The following is a 16,333-nucleotide window of genomic DNA, read 5'->3' on the forward strand; positions in this document are numbered from 1 at the left end:
CCTCAATTGAAGCTTTATGTCAAATTTGTGATGTAATGTTGTGACCTCAAATAAAGTTTTATGTCAAATTTTGGTTGCAGTCGGTTGGTAAAAAATGGGTCTAAAACAATAATTCATCTTTATTAGATAGTATGCAAGAACGTTTTGGGGCGACCACTGCCACTGACTGATCTATCTACTGAAATGTATGAATCCTAGCAAGCATTATCAAATAAAATGGATATGTGCGCCAAAACTGCATAAAATGCTGGAAGAATCTAGCAAAAACAAAAATATTAAAAATCAGTCTTAGTTTCTTTTTTTTGTATAACGAAGATTTATTGACCAAACGGCATATAGTGTAAGTAGATGAGAAAGCGGCTGGTTAAGCCTTCATATAGACTTTTGTCTATGAAAGGTGCATTTTTTTTTTATTAAATACGCAAATGCATTTTAGATTTAATTAAATTATGAAATTTTAAAGCTATTCTCATTGATAAATGGATTATTCATGTATAATTGTATTTCGATCCGGAGTGTGCTATGTTTTTAAAATTCTTTCATACTCCAAACTAAAGCAATTTGCGATTCAGAAGCTGTTCCATTCTGTAAAATATAGTTTTTCTTCCAATCAGAAAAATAGACAGCCATTTAAAGTGCTTTCTTTCAACAACTTTACTTCAAAAGATTTTCTTGATTACAAATAAAAAAAATTTGTAATTGATGATATTTATTACAAATAAAAAAAATTAGTAACAAATGGGACTTATAAATCCGTTTGCAGGGATAAATAAATTTTGAGCTTCTTCATGCCTCATTAATTTAGAGTACATTCGTTGTTAGCCTTCAGCTTATTAAGCAGTGAGAAAAAGCAGTCCTGGAAAAGAATTATGGGATGAGTAATTGATTCATGAATACAAACACACAAACAAAATTAAGAGCAGTTATTGTGATTAATTTGAAAGCAAAGTGTGATTTTGTATAGCAAATGTGATATTATCGTGAAAAAGAGTGAAAAACATCTATGAAATAAAATTATACCAATGAATTGGCAAAAGAATTTTTAAGAATTGGAAATTGGCTAAAGAGAGGTAAGCAAAATAAAATGAAGCAAAAATCTTTTAATTCAGCAGAAATAGCAAATAAGTCTTTTAATTAAGAGGTTTATCAGATGATTTGCATAAAGTTTTGCAGATAGCTTAAGAAATATATTATCTTGTTCTTGCGCTAAAAAATAATCAATATTTTTATCCATTCTTTAAATGTTAGGGTTCGACAAAAAACACGAAAGAAAAAAAGCGCGAAATTTTTAATTTTTTCACATTGCGAATCACTCAAACAACTGTAAACTGTTTCTAAATGAATAAATTACTTATATCTATTTTAGAAAATGTAGATATATTTTGAAATATACTATACCAAATTTGAACAAAAAAAAATATGCATTCTACCAGGGATTAGAATTTTAAAAAATAGCATCATAAGATGCTAAATAGCATAAAAATGTATGTAAATTAAATACAAAAATCAGTGTAACTCCCCCAAAAGTGGAAACAAAATTTTAACGATTTTGCAAAGAAAGCCTGTTCAAACATTAAGATTAATATATGAAAAAAAATCATGGTTTCTCAAAACAAAATCGACTTTTTAGCTTAGCTACTTACCTTAATATAATAGAAGTATCCCCAATTGATGTAAAATTTTGGAATTGAATACAAAAATTATTTAATATTGTATAGCATTTTATTTACATCATAATTCATAAAAATGTTTGACGTAAAACAATTTATCCTGTAAATAGATTTGTTTTTAAAAAATTACCAAGGCTTATATAAATTAAGGGAAGATTTATTTTTTTTTTAAATTATTTTTAAATGAATATTAATAATAAATGAATAAAAAAGTAAGCAACTGGAAGATATATTCACAGTGCAGAAAACAAGTTATTCTCGAAAAGCACTTTTTTATTTTATCTGTTTTAAGGAGGTTCATACAGAGATTAAGGAAAGTCAATGACAGAGTACATATTTCATAAAAAATTTTTACACATACATTCAGAGCATTTGTAATAATAACAAGCAACTGGAAGATATATTCACAATGCGGAAAACAAATTACTCACGCAAAGCCCTTTTTTTACAGGTTAAGTTATTAAAATAATTTTTGGTTTAAAGCATTTAAATTATTAATTTATCAAAATTGTTCCACATTCTCTAATTCAGGGGTGGGTATTGACCAGTGGACCGCCAAGATATTTTGGGATGACCACTTTTACTAAGACGTAAGACGCGCATACTAAAAGAAACATATTTACGAAGCACCGACGAAAAATTTTAAAACTATTTCTGACGAGTTCTTTAAAAACAAAGATACATTAAACAAAGAGAAATATTGTGATGAAATAGTAAAACTTCACTCCGAATTCGAGGGACGCTTTCATGAATTTACACGACACGAACGAAATGTTATATTCATGTGCAATGTTGATGTGAAAGAAATAACTGAAAATATAAATTATATATTATCTTTATCTCTTGAGGGAGACTAAATTTTTCTCTTCCAAAATGGTATAATTTTAAAAGAACGTAGTTCAGAACCTAAGAATAACTTTTAGAATCTAACGGAAGAAATAAAGTATCCTAATTAAAAAAAAGTTGCATATCATTTAACATCTTTCTTTGGCTTTACCTACCTGTGTGAATCTGCATTTTCAACAATTAATATAATTAAGCCAAAAAATCGTTTCCGTTTCACAGACGACTACTTAGAATCTAGTGCAAGATTATATATATATATATATATATATATATATATATATATATATATATATATATATATATATATATATATATATATATATATATATATATATATATATATATATATATATTATTATCCAAGAATGGTGGACAGTATGCAGACTAAGTCTTCTACTAAATATAACTACGAGAGCTAACTTTAGATGAAAATGATTTATTTTCTAATGCATTTTGAGTTTTTTTTTATATTTAATGTATCATTTAATATTATTATATTTGTATCTTGCTATTATTATTATTATACTTGTAATTATGCAGATAAATGCATATTCTGTATTTATTATTAAGTTATAATAAATATTGTAGGCCTTTCTTTTTTAGTTCACCACACCTACATCACTCGGTGGACCGCAGCACCTTGAAAATATCAGGAGTAGCCCGTATTCTGGAAAAGTCTGACCAGCCCTGCTCAAATTTAAATTCTCTTGATTGACCTTCTGTTGGGCCTTCTGCTTTTAACATTTTCTTTTTATCTTAGAGAACAACTTTACTCTTTTTTTGGCTCTACTTTTTTTTTAACTGTATTTTCTTTTACCCTTCCCTGGAATCGCCGGGGGGGGAGGCATCTCGAAAAGAGGATGAGATGCTTCCGGTATGGTGGTTGGATCTCGCAACCCTGGAGGGTACACAAAAAGGTGGGGGATCTGCCTCCTCCTATCAATGGCAGAACGTACTTCCTTCGGGAAGGGTTGTACCATGGCCGGTGATGGCTCTTAGGACTCAACCACAGTTTCCACCATTGTTGCTATGGCGGCAGTCTGGTCTTTCAGTTTTCTTTATCCGTGTGCCTTCGGGTGGGTCGGAGAGTCAGTTATATGACTACCCTTCTCTGTTTCTACTAAATTTTTTCCTGATCATATGTTTACATTGAACAGTTGATACATTTTCCCTCATAACTTTCATAATTATTGGAATTTTCTTACACATATTATTTCAAACTGTTCCGAAAAAACTGAAGAACAATATCTATATTTTTTTTAAAAAAATCGAAAATTTTTAAAATTTAACAATAGTAAACTTCGGCGAGAGCATCATCCAAAATATCTGTTACTCAAATTTCATATTATTTGGCCAATAGAAACAGAAACATTTAGATTTAAATTAACTTGAAAGTTCTTATGCAATCATTCCATTAGCCTTTAAAGGTCAGACAGCAGTATAGAATTGTTTCTTAATGTATTTATTTTTACAATTAAATCTGATAGTTTTAGAAAATATCAATAGTATAATGCCCAAATAACTATCGAAATCATTAAAGAAAAGAATAAAATGTGCGTTTCGTAAAATACATCTTCCGCCAATAAATTTAAAAAGATACCTACCAATAAAGTTGATGCACTTTTGCATTTCACGTTCATTCCTGAAGAATCGCATGCCATCTGTAACATTATGAATATATGAATAATTTATTAACTTAATACCATACATTTGCCAATAAATGAAACAGGTGGTTAATATAATGCTTCGATCGAATATGATTGTTTCCACTCCTAATAAGTTTTATATTTCCTGCTCATTTTCATGGTTGAGTTTGCGTTGCATCTTATTCCAACTTCGAAACTGGCCATTTAGTTTTGAATTCAGTGGAAATATGTCATGTTTATTTTAAGAAAAGGAACTTTTACCTTAGACTTTCATCTCTTTGATGTACGTTTCATAAATTTCAATCTACTTCATCTAAAAATACTCTGATCAATTTCTATCAAATAGCCTTATGAAATTTTCTGTCTTATGTTTTGCAAAATAAACTGATTCTAAAACGGAAGTAGAGCTACGAGTCATATCAATGGCTTTATCTTAAATTTTAAAATATTTGACTAAATATATTTGCAGTAATTACACTGAAACGAATGGCATCACTCCAGTCAACAAAAACTCAATGATACCAGAGATTATTGATATAATTTATTAGATGATGCGATTGTAAAACTGCATCATTAATTTATACTTTTGTGTGTATTTATCACATTCATGATGGGTTTTTTTTCTAGATAGTTATGATATTTTGTTAATGCTCCAAAGATAGACAACAAGATTGTGCTTGTTATCAATTTCTATATCTATTCTAAAATTCGATTTCGATTTCGAATGTTGTTGTAATGAAAAATAGGGTCTGTATGATATTTAGAAAAAAATGTGGTCTGTCATTAATTACGTTAAAGTAACCTGTGAAAGTCTCAAATATATTCAACTACTCTGCATTACAGTGGAAATACTATCGTTTCTTGCATGTATAAACAGAAAAATATTCTAAACAACTACTGTTCTGATATAAAAACTCTACAAACTTATTTAAAAAAACGGTGTTTGTAAAATTATCAGAAATTTGAGATGAAATACAAAACTATAACTATTTGCGTTATTTTCTTGAAGTCACAAAGCAGAAGTTTTTAACATTTTCATTGATTCTCTGTAATCCAGATGGCAATGGTAAATTTCTTGCTGCTCTACAGGTGGTATATTCTTATGTTCATTTTGAAACCATATCAAGCTGGCACTTCATATGACTTCAAAATAAACAAAGGAAGCGCTATAAATATGCACGAATTGTGGCTATTGCAAGTGCCCAGTTGACAAATCATTTAAAAAGATTTTTTTTAAGATTTTACCAACCGAAATCGTCACTCTGATTCTAATAAGACAGTATTTCATATGTCAAAACTTAGACATTTCTTTTGTAGATGATTTGTTTTCTACGTATGCCAAAAGAAGTCTGACTTATAGGAGTTATCAAAGGAAATCTGATCATCAAAGGAAATAGAAGTAGCAAAGCAAGAAACGTTGCGTTCATGTTTAGTGCGTATTCCTTCAAATATGAGCAAAAAGATCTAATGAAATGGACTTAACGTTTGAATTAAGATTATATGTGATATGAGTGTTCCTTCTTGGAGACGCGTTTTTCCCTTTCCAGCTGGGTTGCCATGGAAAACGGCGCATGCGCAGTTTTTCTAGAACTGCGCATGCGTTTAATTCTTAGCTATTCAGATTTGTAATGTCTAATTAGATATGTAACGATGAATTCTTTGTGTTCATGTATTTTTTCGTGTCCTTCAACAAATGTCATTCCGTGTTTAATGATATATCTGATTCTTGAGAATTTGAAAATAGATTTCATATATTAGATCATAGATAATAATTCAAACCACTGAACCACATAATCGATTTAAAATAGCGCGATTTCTCTTAGTTGTTGAAAGCTCTGGTGGCATAGTCATCAACAGCGAGTTCATGCAACTAAAAATTATTTCAGATGTTTCAATGATTTTATTTACGGTTATATGCTTACTGCTGACGTGAAACTACTAATTCAATCACGCTTACACATAGAACAAAAAATCGTTGCACCTCTGGAAAACTAAATTCAAAATTAAGTAAGCTGTAAATTTTGTTCTGAAATTCCATATTCCTACAAAAAATAAGTTCTAAGATTCATTTCTTTTGCTAGAATCAAAACGGCTTACGGCTGACGTGAAACTTACTAATTCAATCACGCTTACACATAGAACAAAAAATCGTTGCACCTCTGGAAAACTAAATTCAAAATTAAGTAAGCTGTAAATTTTGTTCTGAAATTCCATATTCCTACAAAAAATAAGTTCTAAAATTCATCTCTTTTGCTAGAATCAAAACTCGTGGAAGGATTTTTTTCTTTTGAAATAAAATTGCTGCAAATAAGCAATTGATTAGAATATTGCATACAGGAATTTAATCCTTTACAGTCAGAACATTTTTAAAAGCTGTAGGATTCATATTGCCATCTTTAAATGTTCAATAAATATTCAAAACAATCTTTCTGCGTTTATCAGCTATCATTCTAATATTTTAGTTTAATCATTGTATTTTTAAATAAAGAATGGTAAAGATCATCGGTTTTTTCTTCTTCCCTTTTTTTTGGTCAAAAGCGAACTAAGAAGATTTGATCTTTTTTCAATTTTTTTTTTAAATTATCAGATGAACTAGTTTTCCAGATTTCTTAAGTATATATTTAAGTTTTACAAAATATTTTGAATGTTTAAACTGATTTAAATAAAAAAAAATTATTGCACCAAATGTAGAAATAATTAGTAGTTTTAAAAGAACAACAATTATTGCAATAATAATTGCACCGTCAACAAAATGAGTCATTTATGAATGATTTAGTGGATCATTTATAATGATGAAATGGATATTTTGAAACGCATATGACATCCTTAAGTATGATTCTTAAAGAAATTTTGAAATATAATCAAAATATTCATACAGAAGGCCATAATGTTAATAAGATTTCCTAAAATGCAGACACAGATGAAACTATTTTTCATATTAATTATTATTTGATTATCCAAGATAAGTGGCTATTATCAGAGTTGTAGGAAGTGAATTCAAAATCATATTACTTACATCCTGGTAGTCGAAAATACCCTGGAAGGTCTTAACAAAAGCATTTACCTGTGGAAAAAAAAGTTAATAAAAAGAAGTTCACAAGTATTTGGAAACACAAACACTTCTAAAATAACTATTGCATTTATTGCTTTAAAACCAATAATATATAAATATTATAATGAAATTAAACTTTTACTTATTTAAGTTAAGTAATAGTCGATAAAAACTCGTATCTAAATACTTCAATAAAAAAATAACATGATACACTCACTAGATAAATCAAAATTCTTATAATTTAAATCCTTACTACGGCAATTAATAGCAATTGGAAGAAAATATTGCCAATCAAAGAGTACTCACTTGATCTTCTCCGCTTTTATTGCAATATTCTTGGATTGCTCCCTTTACGCTATCGGTATGAAACTCATAGTAACTGTCATTAAAATACTTGAATATCGGATATAATTGCTAAAAATGAAAAAAGACACTATATTTAAAAACTAAAGAACTAATTTTTTTCTTTATATTCAATATATATATATATATATATATATATATATATATATATATATATATATATATATATATATATATATATATATAATAAAAGTTTATAGATTATTTAAATTTCGTTCACTATTCACTTATAAATATCCAAACTAAAACTTCATAGATTCAAAGAATAGAGCAAGTGCGCAAGAGAATGGCACATAAAAATTCCTTCACATATGTATGTAGACTAACCTAACCGCGAAAAAGATAGATGTTTAAAATATATTTATTTTATTTTAATGATACCTAAAACTACTTCTTTAATTTGAAAATTATATTTAGGTGTGCCATTATTTGAAAATTAAAATAAAACTTCTTAACTTGCTTTTAATTGCCAATGTAGATGGAACGAATGAATCCTTTGTTACCTGAAATAACTTCAAATCACTTACTGCCCCTTTTCTGTAATTTTATTTATTTTTTAATCTTTAAAAAATGCACAAAACAAACTCGTAATAATTTGCTCAAGGGGAAAATGGGGAGAAATGTTCAGAAACATAGAGGAAGCCAAAAGATTCTTCAGAAATGGTAGTGGTAAACTTAGAGACAGATGGAAATCTATCGTACAGAATAATGGAAACTATTTCTTGATTAATTAAATTATATTATTTTAGTATCGATGGAAACATATCGTACAGATTAACGTAATATTTTTGATTAAAATGTTATATTGTTTAAATATCGATGTATATATAACGTGCAGATTAATGGAAATTATATTCTTACCCTAATAAAGATATTGTTTAATGGAAATTTATCATAAAGAATTATGAGATTATATCCTTGATTTATACGATTATATATTTTATATCTCATTCCTTTCATGGTTAACAGTAGATTGGGCATGAACTTATGCATTTATCGGATATTAAAACAATTTTCAAAATAATAAAAAATTAAATTTATTTTTTTATAATATTAAGCACATTAGCGCAAATATAATTTTTAAACATTAATTTAATATTTTAAAATTGTTGCCTGTATAAAAAAGAATGTCTGTATTTAAAATTGTTTCATATTTTTTGAAGCAATTATCTGTTACATCCTCCACATTTCGTCAGAAATTGTATTTCCAGGGCTTTCGTTAAAGCTGGGATCGAGTCAGTTAACCGAGTCAATAAATTGACATCAGAGTAGCAGGGAAGACGTGAACCGAAAGTTTATACACAAGAACATTTATATTGGTAATTTGCGCTTTAACGTAATCGAATGGTATGGAAAATTTCCACTGACACAAAAAAATTAACTATTAATTCCCACAACTAATTGAACAAAGAATGTTTTACCTCAAACGGTATCGAAGAGAAGCAGTTTATTAATTTGTCATGAGCCGTTCCATCTGAAACAAAAAGAATAATAAATTATTTTGTCCAGAATTATTTTTATTATATAATGAAGCTGTCTTATTTTTATTCATTAAATACTTTAATATTATTTGTATAAAAACCGTGTCTTTAAATATGAAGTATTGTCATCCATTTTTCATTCCCTTTTTGATGGGTAGGAATTTTCTTATATTGAATGTTGGTGTATTTTAAATGCCTTTAATCGATTTTAATAATTAAAGTATCAGCTAATCGATTAAAATAATTAAATTCTAATTACAGACCATAAGTTGTACTGTGTAGTGCACTTGAAAAAATATTGACTACGAAATCGTACATAATTAGATGATATAACGAACGTTGAACTGATTAACCATACAATGCATTGTGTAGCTATTTGGCTACATTTTTTTATTTCCATTTATAAGCTTCACATGGCTGTTCCAAAGGGCAACAATGAATGATTGGAAATCCTCTTTTAAATGCTTCTTGATCAATATTTGTAAAAAAAAAAAAAAAGATGTATGGTAATAGAATAAGATTTTATTTGGGAACTTGAAAAATACCGAGATAGCTGTTGTATGAATAGTTCTACCATTAAAATATTATTAAAATATGTTTTTCTTTGTATTGTGAAGCATGTATTAGTAAAAAGGGACTTTATTTTTATTGCCGAATTGTTATAATGGGATTTGTGTCATTGAGATATTGTTTAATTCATAATATAGCCATTTGACACATTTTATTTTAATTACACAAAAAATCATTTAAATTTTTTTAAAAATTAAATGATTTTTTTAAATTGCTTTTGTCGTTGCTTTTCCTGAATTATATGAGTTGTTCAAATATACTTATTTTATAAAAGAAATAAAAAAAACCATGCATTCTAAGGTTAAAATTCTTTCATGTGTAATTTTTAATAAAGCAAAAAGTTCTTTTCTATAAAATATTACAGAACTACAGAACAAATATCAGCAGTTTTTTTCTTTCGGTAGTACTACATCAATCTATTTACAGTACTAATATAACAAAATTCTTTTATTGTATGAAATTGTTTTCATTAAAATTAAAATAGCAGCTGAAACAGATGATTTGAAAAAACAACTAAATAGCTTATTTTCTGCATAAGTTTGAAATGTTTGCTATATTAGATTCTTCAATATATACAGTGAGAAATATAAAAAGAGATTTAAAAGTATTTTGAGAAACACTTAGTTAGTGAATTCTTCATTTATAGAAACTTGAAAATAAGTTAAATCAATCGTTTTTATGATACAAATAGTTTATCCTCGTTGCTTCTAAATTTTCTCGTATAATTATTCTGATGTGTTTTGACAATAGCTCTTTGAACGTATTCTTGTTTGTCAACAATATAAGAAATAAGTATTTCATTTGCACAGTTAAGATTTGCTTTCCGTGCCTTCGTTTGATTTTGTGCAGTGGATTTATAAATTATTTTGGTCATCTTAAAATCACTACTTTAAATCAAATAGAGCGCCATTGTGAACGTATATATTAACATAAAAAAGAAATTAAAAAAATAGTGGTAGAGAAATTTAAAATTTTAACAATGCTTACCAAAAAGTGCCTATAAATTACTTTGTTTACAGAATTGTTTGAGCTGAAGTTTTGCAAAAATTAAAATCGATTAAAATATGCGCAGGAAGGAAATTGGAACCATTAGAAAACTAAATTTTAAATTTTAAGTTAAGTTAGAAACCAGTAAATAGTCTGGTTATTTCTCATAAATTGAAGCCGTTGATGTAATTAAACATTTAGTTCATTTTTTCGTGAAAGGCTTATATTTCCCATCTCGAGAGACTGGCTTATGTTTGCTTTTAATCACAGTCAAATCATTATTTCAATGTGACCAAACATTGTGTCAAAACATATTCAAGAAATAAAAAAAAAATAGAAAAATAGCAATAGAGGTTTTCAAAGTCTTAACAATGCCCAATAAAGGAGTATCTATAAATCTTCTTAAGACTCCTACGTTAACTTTTCTAAAAAATTTAAAATATTGGAAGAAATATTGCTCAAGAACAAAATTGGTGTCATTAAGAAGATAAAACTTTTAATTACATTATGGTGTAATTATTTTTAGATAATATCCCCCAAAGTTCCTGTGAGAAAAGGCCAAAATGTAGACTAATTTCTCATAGATAGTATCAGATGCTGTCGATGTACATGTGATTCATTTAATAGCAATCACTTTACTTTTTTATGCCCCCATCTGAAGATTGACATGCCTACTTTTAGGTATTGCTAAATCATTCATTCGAAGCAAATGGAAATGTGTGAAAAGATGGACATTCAAAGAAAATAGAATTTAAAGAAATAATGATCATGTAGTTCAAAATTAACACTAATTTTGATGCTTTTAATTTTTAAAAAATAATAATCGAAAGAAATATCGTTCAAAAATAGGATTGATATCATTAAAATAGCAACTTTTGAATTCAAAAAGGTTCTGAAATATTTCTTGTATGATTAATTTTTCCGACATTACTGCATGAAAAAAAACTGCAGTTCCTTTCCAATTAATTTAATATTTAATAAACTTTTGCACTTTAAAAAATAGACAATATTCTTTCTACTTTCTTGAACTTAGTGTGAAATTGTGGTTGAAATTGGTGCAGTTGTTCAGGAGGAGATGTAGAATGCACACACACACACACACACACACACACACACACACACACACACACATATATATATATATATATATATGTGTGTGTGTGTGTGTGTGTGTATCTCTCTCTCTCTCTCTCTGTGTGTGTGTGTGTGTGTGTGTATGTGATAATATCCCCCAATAATATCCCCATACACACATATATATATATTTCAGAAATATGGCCACCCTGATCTCCCGATTTATCCTGCCTCGATTATAATTTTTAAGCGCTTTTGAAGAGGCTTGTTTATGCGACTCTATCTGACTCAAATGAGGATCTCGTTGCTCTAATCCGTGGGTGAAATTCCTGGCATCCTTGCATGCGCACGCAAATCTTTTCAATAACACTATCAAGCATATATCACTGTTTGAGGACACTCTTATTTTAAACACTTTAACGTTTTAACATTTATTTTAAACACTGCACTTGTCAACAATGCTGTCAGTGAATATTATGTTTTCCCTTCCAACCCTTATTATCTGTGTTTATGTCTCACCTCATCATTTGCCCCCATAGAGTGCTATACAATAAATGATAAACACAGTGTCCTGCACTAATTCTTAAAATCTATCTCAAAAATTCGAGTACCCTCTATATGCATAACTATCAAAAATTTTAATTTATATTTATTTTAATAACTAATTATTATTTGCAGAATAACGATATTAGAAAAAAAATCAAAATCTTTTTAAAAATTCTAGTTTTAGTAAATTAATAAAAGTGTTCTCATAACAATTTCACAAATCGAATTTATTTTATTTAACAAGGTATAAACAATAACATTTACCTGAATCGCATTCAGCATACGTCCAGCATTTATAATAATCGGCCAGATTATCTGGTTTTGGAACTTTGCTTTGAATTATCACTACCAGACAAAAAGTGACCAGAAAGGAAGGAATGATTTTGCTCCACATTTTGCACTTATACACTTTAGCGGTTAAAACTGGGGCTTTGGCTGTATCTTTTTACTCTTAACAACCGTTTTTATATTCTATGCTGAAGAAAATACTCCATAAAATCTTACAATAAAAAATATTCCTTCAAATAAAAATATATAGTAAGTAATATTTATATGTTTTTCATTACTTACATTATTTTTTAATTTTATTCCCTCTCTTAAATGGTTCTGAAAATAGATTATAAATTAATGTTTACCGAAGCTGCAGGTTTAAGAAAACAAATTTTTAAACAAATATTTGAAAATTTAGACTTTAAAACTCTTATTCTAAACCTTCATTTTGTGTTAGTTTTTAGTTCTTTCGAATTGTATTTAAACATGATAAAATTGCATAGATAACATTTTATTGCTTTAAGTTGTTGACTTGGCTTTCTAAAATAGGGCTATAAGTTCGCACTTGCATGACTGGCTGCCAAGGCACGAGTTTAAAATTTTTAAATAAAATGCTCCTAATCTGAGATTTAAAATTTAAATAAAGTATTTAGCCAATGAATAAAACCTTAAAAGGAGCTATCGATTGTTGTGATTGTTTCCTTTTTCATATACAAAAATGTAAAGTACAACAAGTTGTTTTCTCACAAAAAAAAAAAAAAATGTAAAGTACAACAAATATAAAGTACAAGACTTGACTCCGAAATTTAGACGATAGCAAAACATTTTTAGTAGTAAGTACATCTACCTGTGAATGAGTAGAATGATGGTATTTACCTCTTAATATTACATCATATTTCTAGATTACTATTAAATTCTGTACGAAATTCATGCGCTGGAATTCCGCCTGTCTGATATCTGTGTGCCTGTGAATGTAACAAACTAAAGAGATGAAATTTTGTTTTTTGTTTTCACGCGGAGCCGGGAATCGCTATCAGATTTTAAGAGTTGAGTGTCTATATTGTTACGGAACTTCAATTCCATTAAGTCCATAAAATCACCGGGTTCGCTTGTAGTGGATGTATGGTGTGAAAACAATAAGCAGGCCTCAATAACGGACGACGACAACTTTTATTAAACACGAAGGACGCGAATACAAAGACATCGAATATACAGCTGGGACCAACACAGGTAACACTGGAGCATACTACAACAAAAGCCCGCAAGTAGCAATCGATGGTAATGACAATCACAACACACAAAGCGGCCAGACAGAATTCAGCAGGAGGAGAGAATCATCGTAGCTTCACTCTACGGTCTCTCCAAACGTCTGCGATTCTCCATTGTCTCCTTGCTTTAGTTTTAACCTACTGCCGACTCACTACTACACGATTAGCTACTCCTCACACAACTCGATGCTGCTTCTACAGTAGACACCAGAACTCGGCACATAGCTCAGTTCGCAATTGTTTGAGCTCCATACAACGCTTGCTCTTCGCTGGACAACTACGCCTTTGCTTCGTTATCTTCTCGACGACTCGATACTTGATTACGACTGACTGCAGATTGAGTTTTATAGTTCCCAGAAGGCGAGCAGAGAAGGTTCTGGACCAATCAGGCTTATCTCGGTTCCTATTGGCCAAATTGCTAAAATTCTGAAAGTTTCCAGTAACATTTATTTTGTCGCCAATTCACCGAATGGTAGCCAAGTTTGTCGCCAAGTTCTGATATCATGATTTGGCAACCGATCAGCATCCAATAGCTGATTGTAAAACATTCTTTCCAGTGATTGAACTAATCATGCTGTGAAGCAACATTACAGTTTGTAACAATATATCTGCATACGCGTGAACTCAAATCTGCAATGATTTATATAAATGAAATTTATTATGTAGTCCTTACTTGAATAAAATTTGGTACATCGAAATTAAATTATTTTAAATACAGTTATGTAGTTCAATTTGAAATAAATGAATAAAATTTTAAAATAATGATTTGAATATTTTTCAAGTGTTTTTATGTTTGCGAGTGCAATTTTTTTATATATAAACAAAGCAATTTTTTCAGCAAGATACATCTAAATTCTGCACTTTAGCTATCTTGTGACAGATATATTATTTTTAAAAATAATATATATGGAAGTCTGCGTCTTACTGATATGCAAAATGCTCAGTATTTTATTATAAGACAAGATATAAAACATGATATTAATCTTATAATAGCAACTAAGGAAATATAATATGTTGGGAAAATGCAAGCTATTATCTTTTAAGGGAAAAAAATAGAAGATAAAGACTGCTGGAGAAGTAGGAAAAATGAGATGGCATATCGTTCGTGTCACAACAGGTAATAGAATCTGTAATGAAATATCCAAATACCACAAAAGGTGCTTAAAATTATTGATATTAGTGAATTGGAAGGAATTGCTTATGAAGTTATCGCAACAAACATTGGGCTGAAACATAATATTTTCCCCGATATTTTGTAGTTCAGAAGTTGGTTTCACTTCGAAGAGCTAGCATTCAATTATTTGTGTTCAATTATTTGTTGCTGCACGGTTCATACCATAATATATTTATATCAATACTTAAAAGGAGAGAGGATTTTGACCAATATCGTTCTCTGAGAAATATGGCAAGTAACCACAAACTGGCTATTCTAACCCACCGGAAGGCACACGGAAAAATCTGTATGACCAGACGGCCACGACAGCAACACTGAAGGGAACTGCGTTTCAGTCCTAAGGGCCATCACCGGCCACGATACAACCTTTCCCTAAGGAAGTATGTCCCGTCTACGACGAGAGGAGCGAGACACCCTACCTTCTGGTGCACCCACAAGGGTGCGAGAACAAACTATCATAACTGAAGCTTTTCATCCTCAATTACAAGGGGCTCCCCCGTGGGACAATATGGAAATAACTGCTTAAATGTGAGAAAGCAATCATTATTATTTAAAAGAAATAAAATAAAATGACTATTATTAGAGCTGTTTTCAGTCAAGACCAACAAAAATGTCTGTCACAGCAATCCAAATCTAATAGATCCTCAACCCTATTATCACTCTTGAAGAATACCATGTGCAAATAGGGTTTGATGATCTTCCATTTTCTAAAAAAATATCCCATAAACGAACTCATGGTGGCTTGAAACCGAACTTGTGAAAGAAGCGATGGATTTGAATCTGCTTTCAATTTTGAAAGTACAAATTACGGATAAATTTCATAAACTCGACTCTTGTCAGAATCAAGTTTCTGGACAATTCTTGGAAACAAAACCTAAACAATGAATGAATGAAACGAAACCTAAACATCACGATGTGTTTACTATTGAGGTTGTGCAGGTTGAGGTTCGAACTCGCAACGTTTGGGTTCGTAGCCGAGTAACAAAGCCACTAGACAAAAGTGTACACTCTTCTCCGGAAGTTGTTAACTGGCTTATAATGTTACCACCACAAGGTGAGTGATTTAGAACGCTCTTATGCATGTGGTGTTGAAGTACTTTCGGAAAAGAAAATATGTGGATTTATTTTTAAAATTGAGAATAAGCGTATTCTAAACGAGTAAAATAATAAAGGAATTATTTTATTGGATCCGAATTGTAAAGAAACCGCAATTGGGCACTTCATTGAGGCTGATAATATAAGAAAATTATTAAATGGGAATTTAATTGAGTTAGATTCTGGATTAACAGCTATTGAAACTCAACTAGGATGGAAGGTAATTGGAAAATTAAATTCGAACGTTAAAAATACTATGTTACGACATCGTCGTTGCATGTAAAGTATGTA

General features: G+C 29.5%; 2 protein-coding genes across 2 annotated transcripts in view; one reads left to right on the plus strand and one right to left on the minus strand.

Moving 5' to 3' along the window:
• LOC129971658 (uncharacterized) overlaps positions 1-16,333 on the plus strand; it is a 180,589-nt gene that overhangs the window by 132,941 nt on the left and 31,315 nt on the right. The gene's annotated exons all lie outside the window — the stretch shown is intronic.
• LOC129971699 (uncharacterized) lies at positions 637-12,685 on the minus strand. The gene is made up of 6 exons (XM_056085678.1): positions 12,500-12,685; positions 8,999-9,051; positions 7,521-7,628; positions 7,179-7,226; positions 4,121-4,177; positions 637-856 (listed from the first exon to the last, which is right to left on the minus strand). The coding sequence occupies exons 1-6, from the start codon at positions 12,627-12,629 to the stop codon at positions 797-799; spliced, it is 456 nt and encodes a 151-aa protein (XP_055941653.1). The 5' UTR covers positions 12,630-12,685; the 3' UTR covers positions 637-796.

The sequence above is a fragment of the Argiope bruennichi genome, chromosome 1, assembly GCF_947563725.1.
Source record: "Argiope bruennichi chromosome 1, qqArgBrue1.1, whole genome shotgun sequence".
NCBI classification, from domain to species: Eukaryota; Metazoa; Arthropoda; class Arachnida; order Araneae; family Araneidae; genus Argiope; species Argiope bruennichi.

Coding starts and splice junctions, on each gene's coding strand:
- LOC129971699 (XM_056085678.1), bottom strand. CDS start 12,629: ATGTGGAGCAAAATCATTCCTTCCTTTCTGGTCACTTTTTGTCTGGTA. Junction 7,629..8,998: donor TCTCTTCGATACCGTTTGAG/GTAAAACATTCT, acceptor TTTCATTTTTAG/CAATTATATCCGATATTCAA. Junction 7,227..7,520: donor ATAAAAGCGGAGAAGATCAA/GTGAGTACTCTT, acceptor TTTTTTCCACAG/GTAAATGCTTTTGTTAAGAC.